Source organism: Meriones unguiculatus, chromosome 17 (genome assembly GCF_030254825.1).
Source record: "Meriones unguiculatus strain TT.TT164.6M chromosome 17, Bangor_MerUng_6.1, whole genome shotgun sequence".
Lineage (NCBI taxonomy): Eukaryota > Metazoa > Chordata > Mammalia > Rodentia > Muridae > Meriones > Meriones unguiculatus.
The window spans coordinates 92,433,232-92,448,193 of NC_083364.1; the positions used below are offsets into that span (position 1 = coordinate 92,433,232).

Below are 14,962 nucleotides of genomic sequence, written 5' to 3' on the forward strand. Positions count from 1 at the left end.
TGTTTCCATGCAGAATGTCATGGTGGCCGATGGGAGGCAGTTGTGGGGGAGCCACCCTCACCTCCCACATAGATAAGAGTTGAGAGGAAGCATTAGGCACACGGATGCGGGGAATACCAGAGTGGCAGGATCTGTATGTGTGCCTGCTTGTCTGTGTGTGTTCCACATGTGTGCAGCACCTAAGGAGGCCAGGAGAGGGCATCACATACCCTGAAACTGGAGCTATGGATGGTTGTGAGGCACCCAAATGGTTGCTGGGAGCTGAACTCAGGTTCTTTGGAAGGACAGCAGGCGCTCTTAACCACTTAGCAGTGTCTCCAGCCTTGACTCCCACAATTAAGATAGTTTTGGCTTGGTTTAGAAGCAAGAGACCCCAGTTAGGAGGTGAGAAATGATGGCAGTTGGAATAGGGTGACGGGTCAGAGTCGCAGATGGTCACAGGTGGGGCACAGTTTGTCTGATGGAATGTATACAAGGGTTAAAGAGGAGAGGAGGCAAAAAAATGACTGCTTGATGTTTGAGTGAACTTGAGTGAAGTCCAAGAAAAGAGAAGGGAGAGGCATGGGTGATGGCACCAGACAAAGTCTGAGATCCCATCAGACGGCTTAGTGAGATGAAGAAGACTTGGATGGGACTTGGAATGAGGAAAGAAGTCCAACCTGGAGGTCATGCCTGAGATTCATTATATGAAAGAGAGGCACTTGTGGGCTTTGGGACAGTCTGGGCTGACTTCTCTGAGAATGGTCCCCATAGGCTCATTTATTTGAATGCTTGTTCTGAAGTTGGTGGAACTGTTTGGGAAGAGCTGGGAGGCATGGCCTTGTTGGAGGAGGCGTGTCACTGAGGGTAGGCTTTGAGGTTTTAAAGGCCTATGCCGTTCCTAATTAGCCTCTCTCTCTGCCTTGAGGTTATTGTCTCCACATGTAAGCTCTTAGCTACCGCTCCAGAGCCATGCATGCTGCTGTGCTCACCATCATCATGATCAGAGACCCTATTACCCTTAGAAACCACAAACCCCGTATTAAATACTTTCATTTATAAGTTGCCTTGGTCATTGTATCTCTTCACAGCAATAGAAAAGTTACTAAGACAGATGAAAGCAGAACAAAAATAGACACGTTTGTAATATGCTAGCGACTGAGCTGAACACTGCTTACATGATAAGGAAACTGAGGCACAGAGTGAGTCATCATTATTCCCTATTGAAGAGTCATTGTTGCCAGGGTACTGGTGATGATAGGCTGAGATTTTATGACCTTATTCCTTAGCACGGTCAACAGCTGGCTATATGACAGGAATCACAATGGCCATGAACTCTGGGGACACGGTTCAAATCCAGAGTCTTCTCTTTGTCAGTTGCTTTGCTTGAGAACAAATGCACTGATTTCTCAGGACGTCTTCGGGCAGCATTTCTCCATGCCTTCTGCCTTTGCTCTGCTGTTTCTTCTCCAGCTTCCATGCCACTCCTGCCAGCCTAACCTTTTCTAGCCAACTCTCATTTCCTGGCAGTGCCAGGCTGATTTTTTCTAATTGTCTTTGACTGCTTCCAGCTGGGTCTTGTAGCTGGCGTACTGTGGGAGCATACAAACAGTCTCCCAGCCATATGGAAGGAGGAAAAGGAGAAAAGGAAGAGCAGGAAGGAAGCAGCTGGCACAAGTCAACCGAAACAGCTTCTCCAGGCTCGCCTGGCCGCTTGCAAATGATGATGTTTTGAAAGGGTTAACTCTACCAAGCTTGAGAATGGCCTCTCTTTGATAAATGATTAAATCTGTCGATTCCCCCACAGGCAGCAATGTAACAGTTAATAACTTTAGAAAGTCATTTGTAGGGTCTAACTGAGGGCAGACCGGGTCTTGATTTCAAGCAAGACATTGTCACCGGGACATTCAGCGGCTGATTGCTTTCACTCGCTTGGTCAACAAATACTTCTTAGACAAGTCTGTGGCTCAGATACAGTGCTGGGTACTGTAGGGCACAATGCCAACCAAACAGACACAGCGCCTGCCCACTGGTTCTAAAGAAGCAAGACGCGCAGTAAGCAGTATGGAGGGCAGAAGACAGATGTGAGGCTGAGTGCTACCAGCGAGAACAGAGGGTTCATCAGCTTATGGTAGCTCACTGGTTGGGAAAAGGACACTGAGGAGGGTGAAAATGGGCCAGAAGCAGCAGTCTGGAAGTAAGTGTGGAATAAGTGAAAGTGTGGAGCTAGGAAAGCCAAGCCTGGACAAAGACAGTTAACTTGTCTAAAAAATATTTTATTTTAAATCATCTCTCTGTGTGTGCACGTATGTATGTTTGTGCATGCGCCCATGCATATCATATGCACCTGAACTCGAGGTTAGAGGAGGGCGTCGGATCTCCCCGAACTGGAGTTACAGGTGGTTGCTGGCAGACCAATGGGCATGCTGGGAACTGAACTCTGGTCTTGTGGAAGAGCGTGGAGCCATCTCCCTAGTCCAATGACAGCTAACCTAGAGGAGTGACAGATACCTAGAGGAGCCTACAAGCCTGGGGGATTCGTAGAGGCTCTTCAATGACAGGTCCACAGCCAGACATTTCCAGAGGGCCTAGCGTGAAGGTGACACAGTGTCCTGTGTGCTTATTTGTCTTCGGAAATGAAGTGTCTGGAGCCATTCCTTACTGAGCAAGGCCACTTCAGGTAGCAGGAACTGTAGCTCAGAAACCAGTCACGAAGCCCCGGCAGGAGTGGGACATGAAGGTCTCTTTGGCATTCATCCCAGCCAATAGTTAGCCATGAGTGTGGATCAGAGTGAGACAGCAGGCTTGAAGATTTAATGAGCCTCTATTTTCTCCCTTCTTCACCCCTTTCCTGACTTCTACCCTGGGAGGGCATAATCAAAGTACAAAAAGGAAAGAAAGTTTTTATTTCATCATAAGTGACTTCTACCTCTCGTGAAGTCCAATTCCCATAAATGAGCACTCACTGGGATTTGCCTTAAATTGCAACAAACCTAAATTTTCACAAAGAGCTTATTTTCTATAATTAAATCAATGGAACATGGGGAAACATTAAATCCTTTCCTGATGAAAGATTCACCCCAAAGTGGGCTCCATTCTCCCCTCCCTCTCCCCCTACCCTCCTCCTGTCTTCTTAAAATTCAATTATTGAATTAGAAACTCGAGGCGATTGGATGAGCCCTGCAGAAACCGCAGGAACTAAGAAGTCCCTTCAGTACCGCAAGAAAGCCGTGGAATGCTTGAGTCTTTAAGGTGGGATTCCGGGGCGACTAGACCCCAGCCCAACTTACAGCGAGCGCGTGGTCCAAAACAACAGACACTCAAACTTGAAAACAGGCATTCTGGGGGTTGCTTGTCAGATAAGCTAGGGACCCCCCCATCCTCACCTCACCCCCCCCCCCCGCCCCAAGACTGGATGGGTGAAAGCTGTATCCCCTCCCCCACCTCAGAGCACTAATGTGGATCGATGATGTCATACCTGTTTACTGCGGGGGTAAACAATGAAATGAACTTTGTTGGTACCGAACCCTCCCTTTGAGCTCAGATGATGTGTGATCAAAGGTTAAATCTGCTTTAGAAGAGGGCACCTCAACAGGTCGCATTTTGGAAAAGCCCGCCTGCATCCTTTTTTTGTGTGTCCCTCATTTCTGTTCAGGAGGATGTTGGGGATCCTAGCCATAGCAGGTAGGTGTCAGAACAGATGTGATTGTTTGTCACGGAGCACGCGGAACAAAAGCACCCGAGGGGTGGTGAAGCTCCGGCCCGGCTCGCCCTGCAGTCTCCGACATCATCTCTGTGGAAAGTAGAGAGGTGCAAACGTCCCCGCGCAGGCAGCAGACGGCCTGGCTCCTGCGCCGCCGCCGCTGCTGCTGACCGTGGCGGCCTCTCCGCCGACACAGCAGCCTAGTCTACGCTTGCTACGTAGGCACCAGCCCGCCCAGCCATTGTCCAGAGTCCTACTGTGTGCCAGGCGCTGGGCCGGGTACCCAAGCCTCCCACAGTGCAGAGCTCCTCTTTCCCCCGCCTCCGGAGGGTGCGGTTGGAGGAGAAATCCACTCCCCAAAGGTCTAGAAAGCTCAAACCTAGAACCGTGCGATCCGCACGGCCGGAGGCGCCCAGGTCCCGGGCGGCCCGGGAGCGCGCTTCTCCGCGGCCGCGCGGGGTCCCCCGTCTGGCGCTCAGGTGGCTTTCGCCGCCCACTTGGCCGCTCCCCTCCCCTCCCCTCTTCCCCTCCCCTCCCCTCTCCTCCCCGGCGAGGGTCGGAGTCGGCTGTTGCGCGCGGGGAGGAAGGAGGGGCTACGAGGGATTTGAAAGTGCTCGGGCTGCTCAGCGGAGCTCGCGTCTGTCCCCGCCGCCCGCGAGCGGATTAAATTTCTGCAAATTCAAACTGAATGGGGCTTTCTTCTGCCGCCTTCCAGAGGGCGCCTGCAGCCCGCCGCGCGCTCCTCTCCGGCGGGAGCGGCCCCGGCGCGCACCGCTGACGACCCGGCGGCGCCCGGGCTTGGGGACCCGCCGCCCGACAGCGCTGCCCCGGGACTAGCAGCCGCTGCCCCTCGCGAGCCGAGCAGGGCACCGGACGGGGCCGCGGACGCGATCTGGCCGAGCGATCCTCCGGGGACCAACTTCTCGGGGGCGGGTCCCGGGCGCCCCGTCGCCAGCTATTGTCTGCGCGCCGCGCTCGCCCGCCTGCTCGCTCGCTCGCTCGGCGGCGGTGGGGGGCGCGAGCGCGGAGACCCGAGCCGGGCGGAGCCGGGCCCAGGGCGGCGGCGGGAGGAGCCGGGACGGCTCGGGGAGCGGGAGGAGGAGCGGCGGCCGTGAGCGCGGGAGCCGGGCGGCGCGATGCCGGCGGCAGCGGGGGACGGGCTCCTGGGCGAGCCGGCGGCCCCGGGGGGCGACGGAGGCGCGGAGGACGCGGCCAGGCCGGCGGCGGCCTGCGAGGGAAGTTTCCTGCCCGCCTGGGTGAGCGGCGTGTCCCGCGAGCGGCTCCGCGACTTCCAGCACCACAAGCGCGTGGGCAACTACCTCATCGGCAGCAGGAAGCTGGGCGAGGGCTCCTTCGCCAAGGTGCGCGAGGGGCTGCACGTGCTGACCGGAGAGAAGGTGAGCCTGGCGGGGCTGGCGGGAGGACCCGGGAGCACTGTCCCGTGAGCACTCCGCCTGCCCTTCCGACCCAGTGGAGCCAGACGCACGCTCGGGGGCTCGCACTTGGCCACCAGGCTCAGGCGCCCACCGACGGGCAATGCGGGGGGGGGGGTGGTCCACGTTCGTGGCGTAGGCGACCGGACAGACAGATGCACCCGCGAAGCCACCCCACACTGCCTCTCTGTTTTGTTTTGGAAGGGCGCCGCCTGGCGGACGCCAGCGAAGGGGGCGTGTGGAGGGGATCCGTAGAGGTGGCTTTGGAGGGTCCTGCGGTGGGGGCACAGGCGGGAACGAGGTCCAGGCTGGGGTTCAGCCCAGCTATGGGGACGCCCGGCGGGTAGCAGGGTAGCCAGTGCCTGAGGTTGCTTAGAGTTTCGTCCCCCCCGGGGCTCTGGCGAGGACGGACGGGGAGAGCTGAGGGTCCCTGTTAAGCTGCCCTCTCCGCCCGCGTGGGCTGGGGCAGCTGTCGAGTTGCAGTGAAGACCTGCTTTCGGCAGGTGCAGAACTACACAGACAGGCCCTGGGACTCCAGAAGTTTGGAGACAGCTTCTCATCTTTCTCCAAGACAGTGAAGGCAAGGAGCCCCTCCCCCACGCCGGGAGGGCCACTGCTCCGACCTAATTAGAAGTTAGAGTGTGAACTCTTGCCAGGCCAGGTGCGGGCAGCGCTCAGGCGGTAACTTAGGTTTGTGAGAAGAAACCCAAGAGGCTGGCTTACTTTTGAGACCGGGTGGCCCCGGATAAGCAGTGCTCGGGGCTGCCACGCTGGTATCTTTGCACAGACACATACTTTGTAATACTTACCCCAGGCCGGGGGGTTGCTCACTCGGGAGGGGGAGGGGGACGAACGGGGTCCTAGCAACAAATAGCCCAAGGGCCAAACCCTTGTGCTTGCTGCTCTAGGTCCCTCCCCCACCTCCCGCCGAAGAGTTTGTGACAGTGATCAATTGTAAGAGCCCCGGTGACAGGGCCACACCACTGCGCTGGCCTTTCCGTAGCCTCCTGGTACCTTGGTTTCTGTTGTCCTGGAGACCCCTACATTTGAGCACCGGGTTCCATCACCCTCAGAACTCATACTCTCTTTTCTGTAGTCGTTCCAAGGGGCAGGGGGAGCCCCTTTATACTGAGTCATTTTCAAAAGTGCCTCTTGCCCGAATTGCTAGCGTTCAGAATGAACAGATCACTTCAGCTCTTCAAAGAAGAACGAATTCTTCAGAGGGGGCGCTAGCCGTTCTGACCGGAGTAAGGGAAAGTTTATTTACTCTTTGGTGTGCAGTGGGCTGCCTGCCTGACACAGGGTGCTGGGCTGCTGGCCGTCTCAGTGCATCACTTCTGTTCTGGTGGGGAGAGAAGGACCTTGTTTGCATGTGTAACCCAGAGGACTCAGCCTGGCCATGCACCTCTCTACAGAGGTGAGCCTTCGTGTTAGCCTTACTGCGGCTTCCTTCTCCTGCCCTATTGGTCAGAGCTCCTTAGAGTTTCTTGCCTCGTTGGGCTGGAGCTCAGCTCCTCACTGGGACACTTTTGCCCCATGGCATAACACTTGGCCTTGGCTGAACTGCCTGGGGGTGTATTCAGAGTCCAGCCCTCTGCCCCTGTCCACCAACACTCCAGTTCTGGATGCCTCTGCTTCTCCTGCCCAACGGGATACTTTGGAATAAATACAAGAAATTTCTGCCCAACTGTGGTCCAGATGAAGACTCCCCTTTCCTCCTGTCTTTATGATGGCTCAATTCATCTTTACAATGAGAGGAGATATTTGTTGGATATAAAATTATTTCCCTGGACCAATTGATCTGATTTAAAGACCCTAGTCCTCCATGCAAAAGCAGAGGCCAGGGAGGGATGCTAGGGTTGCAAGCCTTGGTCTTTCCTGCTGTGCTTTTCTTTAGCCAGGATCCCTGCTAGGGATCAGGAGGCACCTGGATTTTAGCGTCTTCAATTGTGAGCTTTAAAGAAACAGTGGTGCCATTCATAGCTTTTATCTCTCTAACCCTACACCTTTAACGCTTAACTAATAGATGTGGGCTTTGGCAGATTGTAGAGATGAGAAAGAGAGGGGGGGAGAAAGAGAGCGAGGGAGAGGAGAACTATTATTAGTGAGTTAGTGACTCCCCAGCCCTCCTTTGTTTTAGGTATTGCCTTATTAAGCAAAGCCAAAGGAAAAGGGAGGGCTACCTCATTTGCACACTAAACTGCAGGCCAGGGCACTTCCCCTGGGGGCTGGGGAGGCAGACTTGTGGAAACCTGCCTCCAGGCATGCCCCATTACACCTCTTTTGAGGATACATACATTTAATTAAAGCATTTCACCTTTTCCTTTCATTTTTTAGTGGGTACAGATTTTCTTTTTCAGGATGAAGTGGTGACTCCCATAGTGAGAGCCAAGCATGTCCTCCCTGACGCACTGTGGCTGGAAGGAGCCAGAATAGGTTATCTTGGAAGAGAGGATGGAGGGAAGACACCACCTCAAATTCCGTCTGGTTCAGAGCCCCTCTTACCAAAGCATGCATTTTATTCTGGTTGATTTGTGGCTAAATCCAGACTCTTGCTGGTTGCAGGCATTTGGCGCAGTGTGGGTGGTGGTGGCGGCGGTGGCAGTGGGTTGGCAAGGTGCACTTTTCCAAAACGCTTTGGATAACAGCCTTCAGGGTTTGCTGGGAATTCCCGGCGGAGTCCAGATGACAAACAAGTTCTCCTTTCCCCACTTTTGTTCTGGGCTCAGTCCTGTCTCCTCAGAGGCTTCTGTTGCCGCTGCGTTTTACCTCAGTGGTCTCAATGGTTGGCTTGGAAGCTATCTGAATCTAGATGGCCCTTTTACTGCTGAGCACAAAGGACAGTTTAGGGCTGACACCTAATTTGCTTTCCTTTGGCTTTCAATCGAAAACAGTGTCTGTCCATTTGGCTTTATGAAGATAAATATTCACTGGATCCTGTGAGATTTTTAATTACTGTGTCTCAGTCATGTCTGAAGTGATATTTGGACCAGGAGACATCACCTGCTAGATTCTGAGAAGTGTTACTCATTGTGGCTGCCACAAAGTTGCCGAGCAGGAGTAGGGGCCAGCGACCTGGACAGACTGGGGGAGGCTGGGCTTGTTGCCTCAAAGTGGTTCTTGACAGGTGAGAAACACTCGTGCTCGGCCCACGAGAAGTCGCTGTCACGTTGAATGCTTGATGAAAACAGCTGAAATGGCCAATGGTTACAGGTGTCTGCTGGCAAGCCTGATGACCCAAGTTTCATCAGGGTCCGCACCCTCCTGGTAGAAGAAGAAAATGGACTCCCGGAAGTTTCCCTTAAGACCCAGGCTTCCACAAGTGCACTGTGGTGGGCACCCTCCACCCCCACCAGTAAATGTAATAATATTAAAGATATCTACGAACACGGCAAAGCAGCATGGAGGAGGAAAGTCTAAACATCCCAAGCACAGCTGGCTTGGGAGGCCAATGTTCAGCAGGGCAAGCAGCGGTGCTGCCTTCACCCGAGGATAGGGGGCCAAGGTGGGTACCTTAAACAGTGAAGGGACTCAAATAGCTCACTCTAACCTTTGATTTTCATTTAAGAAGCCCGTTCATACATTTCATTAGAGCTATTTTGAGTAAAAAAAAATACCCAAGGACTGCCTGCTTAGTAAATTGCAAGTCATCACACGCAGGGCGCAGCGGTACAGATACCTGGAGTGAAGAAGTTACTAAAATTACCCTTTACTATGTTTTGCGGAGCAGGAAATATGACTAATTTTGGAGGTGGCCTTTTGGCAGATCTGTTTTTAGCAAGTATTTCTGAAACAAGCAGGTGCTAAGTCCTGCCTTTCTTTTTAAGAGAGAGAGATTTTGGGAGCAATGGCTCTGAGGCACAAGACTCATGCACAGAGAACTTGAAGTTCCTATTAGTCTTCAGCAGGGGTTTCTTGGCAAGAAGGAGGCGTTTGCAGAGGCACCTGCGCCGTGTGTCCTGGGTGACGAGGCAGTGCCTGTAATTTCCTGGATTACAGGTGGTGAGGTTGTGGGCACGTTCTTTTGAACTTCCTGCTTTGCCTCATCTTTTCTGAAGTGCTTGGGGGATGATGGAAATTGGCATGTACGGCTTGATACAGGGCCAAAGGACTTCAAAGGATGCTGTGAGTCAGCATTGCCATGCAGAACGGTGCCCGCGTGGAGGAGCACACCTTGCATTTTCTCTGCAGGTGTGGAGGCCCGGCTGTGCTTACTGATGTGACTCAGGTCTGTGGGCCCACCCATGTCTGCACATTGCTGGCTATTCCAAAGAAGAGGCAATCATCCGGAGCATCCATGATCTTCTCAGCAGGGGTAGGGAGTGGCAGCCGAATCTATCTGAAGAAATGGGCAGGTTGGGTTGATGGCTTGGGCACGAAGTGGCTTTTGTACTGGAGTTTTCTGGCCCTCTGTGTTATTTGTAAGTGAGAAAACTTGCTGCCTTGCCCAGCTGCACCCCAGTCAGTGGTCCTTATCTCACTGGTTGAGATTTCTTTTTGAGATAGGGTCTCATAGGCTGGCTTTGGAGTTGCTACGTCATTGGGAAAAGTGACCTTGAGCTGCCTGGTCTCCTGCCGCCACCATCAGAGTGCTGGAATTATGGGTGTCTGCCACCGTGTCCTGTTTTTTCAGTGATGGGGAATGTCTTAGTTCCATTCTTTTGAACAGACACCATGAACAAGGCAACTTGTGAAATAAAGCACTTAATTGAGGCCTTGTTTACTGTTTCAGAGGGTGACTCTGTAACCATCATGGCGGGGATCATAGGAGCATTGCAGGCAGGCATGGTGCCGGGGCGGTAGCTGAGAGCTGACATAGGATTTATAACCAGGAGGAACAGAGCTGAGACCAGGCTTTTGAAACTCAAAGCCCACCCCTAGTGATACCTCACAGACAAGGCCACATCTCTTACTCCTTCCCAAACAGTTTTACCAACTGGGAATCAAACATTCAAATATATGAACCTCTGAGGGCCATTCTCATTCATACCACCAAAGCGGTCCAGCTCAGGCGTCCATGTGTGGTAGGCGGGCACTCTGCCAGTTGAGCCACATCGGCCTCACCTTTGCTCTGCCAGGCTCTGCCACCTCCACATGCTACCCTGCCCTGTGCGAGCGTGTCTGGATGGTAAGATCGCCAGCAGCAGTCGGGCACACCCTGAGGCGTTCTTCCCAGAGGCACACCCAGGTGAAGCTGGATTCTTGACGTTAGTGCAGAACAGAGCCTCAGGACGAGCAAGGGGAGCGCTGCAGTGTATTACGAGATTTTAGGGCTGGAAAATGGCTCAGGGGTGGGTGAGGGCACTTGGTGCTCAGACTGGTAACCTGAGCCTCCCCTCCAGGGTCTGAACGATGGAAGAAAAGAACCAAGTTGTCCCTTGACCTCCACAAGTATGCCAGGGCACACGTACTCCCCCTGCCCAAAGCACATGCACACACACACCTACTCATAGACACACTAAATAAATGTAACAATTTAAAAATTGTAACCAGAGCCACATAAAAGCCATGTGGGCATGGCAGTTCGTCTGTTATCCTAGCGAGGAGGTGGCAGAGAATCACAGAGCAGGCTGATTGACGACAAGTAGGTAAAGTGGGGAACAAGTGAGGAAGACACCTGCTATCAGTCTCAGGCTTCCTCATGTACACACACAACCCCACACATGCTCCCATACATGTGAACACATGAATACGCCCATACAAACACACACACACACAAATCTTAACTAGGAGGCTTAAGGAGAGGGTAGTACACACCCGCCTGTGAGTAGGTTCCTCAAGGAAAAGCTCTGCTGACAGTCTCAGCAACAGCCATATACATGGTTTTGGTGGCTCCCAAGTTACGTCTGAAAAGGTTGCTAAGATGTCCCCTTTCCCTTTGACCCCTCCCCTGTTTTTTCCAAAGAATGAAACTGTGATTATGCGGTGGCCCTGAAGGTCGTTGGCAGCCGTGGCAGTCTGGTAAAGTCATGCATCGTGAGGGTGGCACAAGGGGGCTAAGACCCGTCATTTGCTGTGGATGGCATTTCTTTGTGAAATTTCTAGCTCAGGGTAGGGGAAATAGAAGGAGAAGGGTCATATGTGCTTAGACCTCAGGCATGGTTCATCGTTACTCTAACACTCTTCTTTGAAGTGTATAATATAACATCCCTGTGTAAAACGGTATTGTCTCTGCGCACATAGCCTTCGTAGCACATGTAAGCTGTGCTGAGGTCCTTGCCTCTCAGCTCATGACAGGTTTCAGTCAGACTCCTGGGCGGGGCTTCGATTCCTCCCATGTTTCTTCTGCTTCCCCTGTTCTATTCTACTGTAAGATACCAAGCAGGAAAGTGTAGAAAATCAGGGCTGGCTATCACACACATTGGGTGATGCCGGCAGATTCAAGAACCCTTGCCTTGAGTACCAGCTCTGTGGCTTATATTGCTTGTGGATTTGGGGTCTTTTATACATTTTCTCCTTAGATGTTGGCAACGGCTCTGCACGGGTGAGCATTACCTTGCTGGCATCTTTACCTGCACTGAGTAAGCAGAGATGCCTTGAGCAGGTTTTCTCTCTGACTTTCTCTGTTTGCTATGGTGGCTGTAACAAGTTACCACAGATTAGGTGGCTGTGTCACATTTCTGGAGATCAGAGTCCAGAGTGAGGCCTGAGTGGAGCCATGCACCCTCTGGGGTTCTTTGCTTCTGGTCTTGGTGCTCTTGGCTTCTTCCATAGCTCATGCTGTGGCCCACCAATCTCTCCTTTTTCACGTGGTGGTGTTCCTCAGTGTGTCTGCTGGCTGGGGTGCTTCCTTCTTCCAATAAAGGCACCCATCATTGGATTTAGAATCTATTCTAATCTAGTCTTGCCTTCTTTTAACTTGACTACCTCTACAAAGACCCCATTTATAAGAAAGGCCACATTCACAGGGTTAGAGCACCAGTTCTCAGTCTAAAATTTTTATATATTATCTATCTATCTATCTATCTATCTATCTATCTATCTATCTATCTATCTATCTATCTATCTATCTATCTATCTTTATTTTGAGGCAGGGTTTCTCTGGGTAGCCTAGACTGTCCAGTTCTCAACCTGTGGGTTGCGACCCTTTTGGGGATCAAATGATCTTTTCACAGGGGTTGCGTATCAGATACTTACATTATGATTCATAACAGTAGCAAAATTACAGTTATGAAGTAACAGCAGACATTTTATGGTTGGGGTGTCACCACATCATGAAGAACCATACTAAAGGGTCCCAGCAGTCCCAAGTTGAGAACTGCCGCACCAGAGGTTGGGACTTGAAGCTGTGAGTGGGGCATAGTTCAGCCTTAGGTCACTGCAGCGTGTCATGGGTGATTTCCTGGCAAGCTGACCTCAAGGAAGACAGGAATGTGTTCCCAGGGGCCGGGAAGCAGAGAAAGAGAGTTCTGGAGGCTAAAGGCCCGAGGTCAGGGTTGGCGAGGTCAGTTCCTTCTGAGAGTCGTGGGGAAGGGTCTCTCTCAGACCTTACCCCTTGGCTTGTAGAAAGCTGCTTCCCACTGTGTCTTTCCAGGTTTTCGTCTCTGCATGTGTCTCTGCTACCTTTCCCTTTCTGGGAAGGCAGCAGCCAACAGCCAACGAGGCCAGCTTCCCCTCTAATGACCCCACCTCAACTCTGAAGATCTGAAGACCTTGTCTCCAAATAAGCCCACCCTCAGAGGTAGACTCTCAGTGATGAGTGTGGGAGGGGAGCAACGGGAGTCTTAGTGCTGCATTCACATCATCCATGGTATTACACTCATGAGTTCTTCTCCCCACTGGCCAGAAGCCCTGTGAGGAGGACACCACTGCCCTACTCCTGATGCCAAGAGTAGCTCTGGTATTCACCAGAGTTCATGATGGCTGGGGAGTGCTTTGATCTTCCTGGTTGTTTTATAGCACTTTCTCTTTTGGGTCTAACAAGATGCCATCTTGGACTTTGCCCGGTAGCCATGGCAACTAGAGCTGAACAAGACAGTGCAAGCCAGGCCTGAGATAATGGCAACAGAACCTTTAACAAACACTCCCCAGTACACGCAGGAGAGGAAACTCTCCCCTGAGACTCCAGCTATTGTTCACTATTCCCTCCTGAAGATGCAAATGAATCCAGGAGATTTGGGGTACATAAAGAAAGAAAGGGTTAATTAAAATCAGGGCTCCATGGTGTAGCTTCAGTGAGGTCACCATCTCTGATGGAATGGGACTTTTCAGTGATGCAGCTGTTTCGGGGGTCACCCAAATTCTTGTATGTAGTCCCTCACTCATGCTGTGTGAAGTAGCCCAATAACCCCTTGATCTCACTAAAGTGGACTTTGGTGAAACTGTGCTTCGGTCTGTCATTGGTGCCTATCTAGGGTGAATGGATGTTCACCCCTGTTTTCCTAGGAACCAGGATGTGGGTAGGGAGGGTCAAACTGTGTTTCCACAAGTGCAGTTGTCCTCCCTCTCTGATGCTGCTGGGCATGTCTGGGGTTGAAAGGGTTGCTGGGCTGCCACCCTCGGAAGAGCTCTGGCCCAGCAGTAGCTGTGCTTTCTATAGAGATGTGTTAAGGTGGTTAAGAGAACTAGCTATCAGAGCCACAGATTTCATCAGAAGAACAGAAGACACCTCTCTCGCAGGGTCTTAGCACAGTTCTTAGACTTTTGGCTCTTCCCAGAGAATAGGAACCAGCACTGCAGCAGACGAGAGAGGTTGCTATTTGCAAACAGACATTTTTTTTTTTTTCTTTTTTGGATGTCTCCCATGGAGATATACGTAGGCTTGAGACTGTCTCTTCGACTATAATTTTCTCCATAAGTTTATTAGTCTCCTAACCCAGATTCTTGCCAAAACATTTTTGTAATGCTGCAGGCTCTGCCTGCCTGTTTTCTGAGCCATTTGATGAGTTTTGGTCTCAATCCGTGTGTTGCCTTTGCCGTTTTCATCCTCTACTTGAGTTCTAGCTGTCTTACAGCATATCTGTGACTCTTTGTTGTCAGGGCATATTTCTGCCACGGTTTGAATAGTATTTATTAATTAATGTGGAGAGAGAGTGTGTGTGGTTACCTACATGAGTTTATGCATACCATGTGTGTGCAGGAAACTGTTGGAGACAGAAGAGGCCATCAGATCGTCACTGGGACTGGAACCATGGGCCTTTGCCTCTGATTGCTGAGCCATCTCTTCAGTCCTCTGTTTGAACTCCCCTTTCCCATGAGGCACCTCTGTTGGTCACCTGCTCTTTGTTTCAGGAGCAGGCACGAAGCATGAGTCTCCACTGAGCAGAGGGCCACTGAAGGGGCTTGGTCTTCAAGCAACGATAGGTTAGAGGTCAGAACCCTGCAGCTCTGTGTGAGAACAAAACAGGGTTTCATGGCCTCCCTTGTCCTGACCTGCTGGAAAGAAATGAGTGGGGATCAGGATTATAGAGACGAAAGAGTGAACACTGTGATTCACAGCAGCTGAAGGCCAGGGTTTTCTTGTTGTGTTGGATACGATGTGGTAGGTACTCCTGTCTTCATTTCCCCTTCAGCTTGGCTAGAGTCCTAGGAACCTAGTGACCTTAGCACATTAAGACCCACAACTTGCGAAATACATCAGAGAACAACAAAGCTGGATTCACCCAAGAAAACATTTCATCAGCGTTTTAGGTGTTAGCTGAGACTTTTAGAGGAAAGTGCTGGTAAATGGGCAGCTAACTAGATCATGAGTCAGTGAAGAAAGCTGGAGGCAGAGCTGGAGAGCTGGTTGTGGGTAGTAACCTTCCTGTGTGGTCCTCCGGAGTGAGGGACACTTTCCCACATCTGTAATATCCAGCTGCTGTCTTTTACAGATTCCCCATAAGATTGTGGTGTGTGTGTGTGTACA

General features: G+C 51.8%; 1 protein-coding gene across 1 annotated transcript in view; it reads left to right on the plus strand.

Annotated features, from left to right (window-relative positions):
- The first annotated feature begins 3,864 nt into the window (after window positions 1-3,864).
- Window positions 3,865-14,962, plus strand: part of Hunk (hormonally up-regulated Neu-associated kinase) — a 105,761-nt gene continuing 94,663 nt past the window's right edge. Inside the window, exon 1 of the mRNA XM_021643610.2 lies at window positions 3,865-5,079. Coding sequence (XP_021499285.1) covers window positions 4,819-5,079 — 261 coding nt within the window. The 5' untranslated portion in view covers window positions 3,865-4,818. The remainder of the gene's footprint in view (window positions 5,080-14,962) is intronic.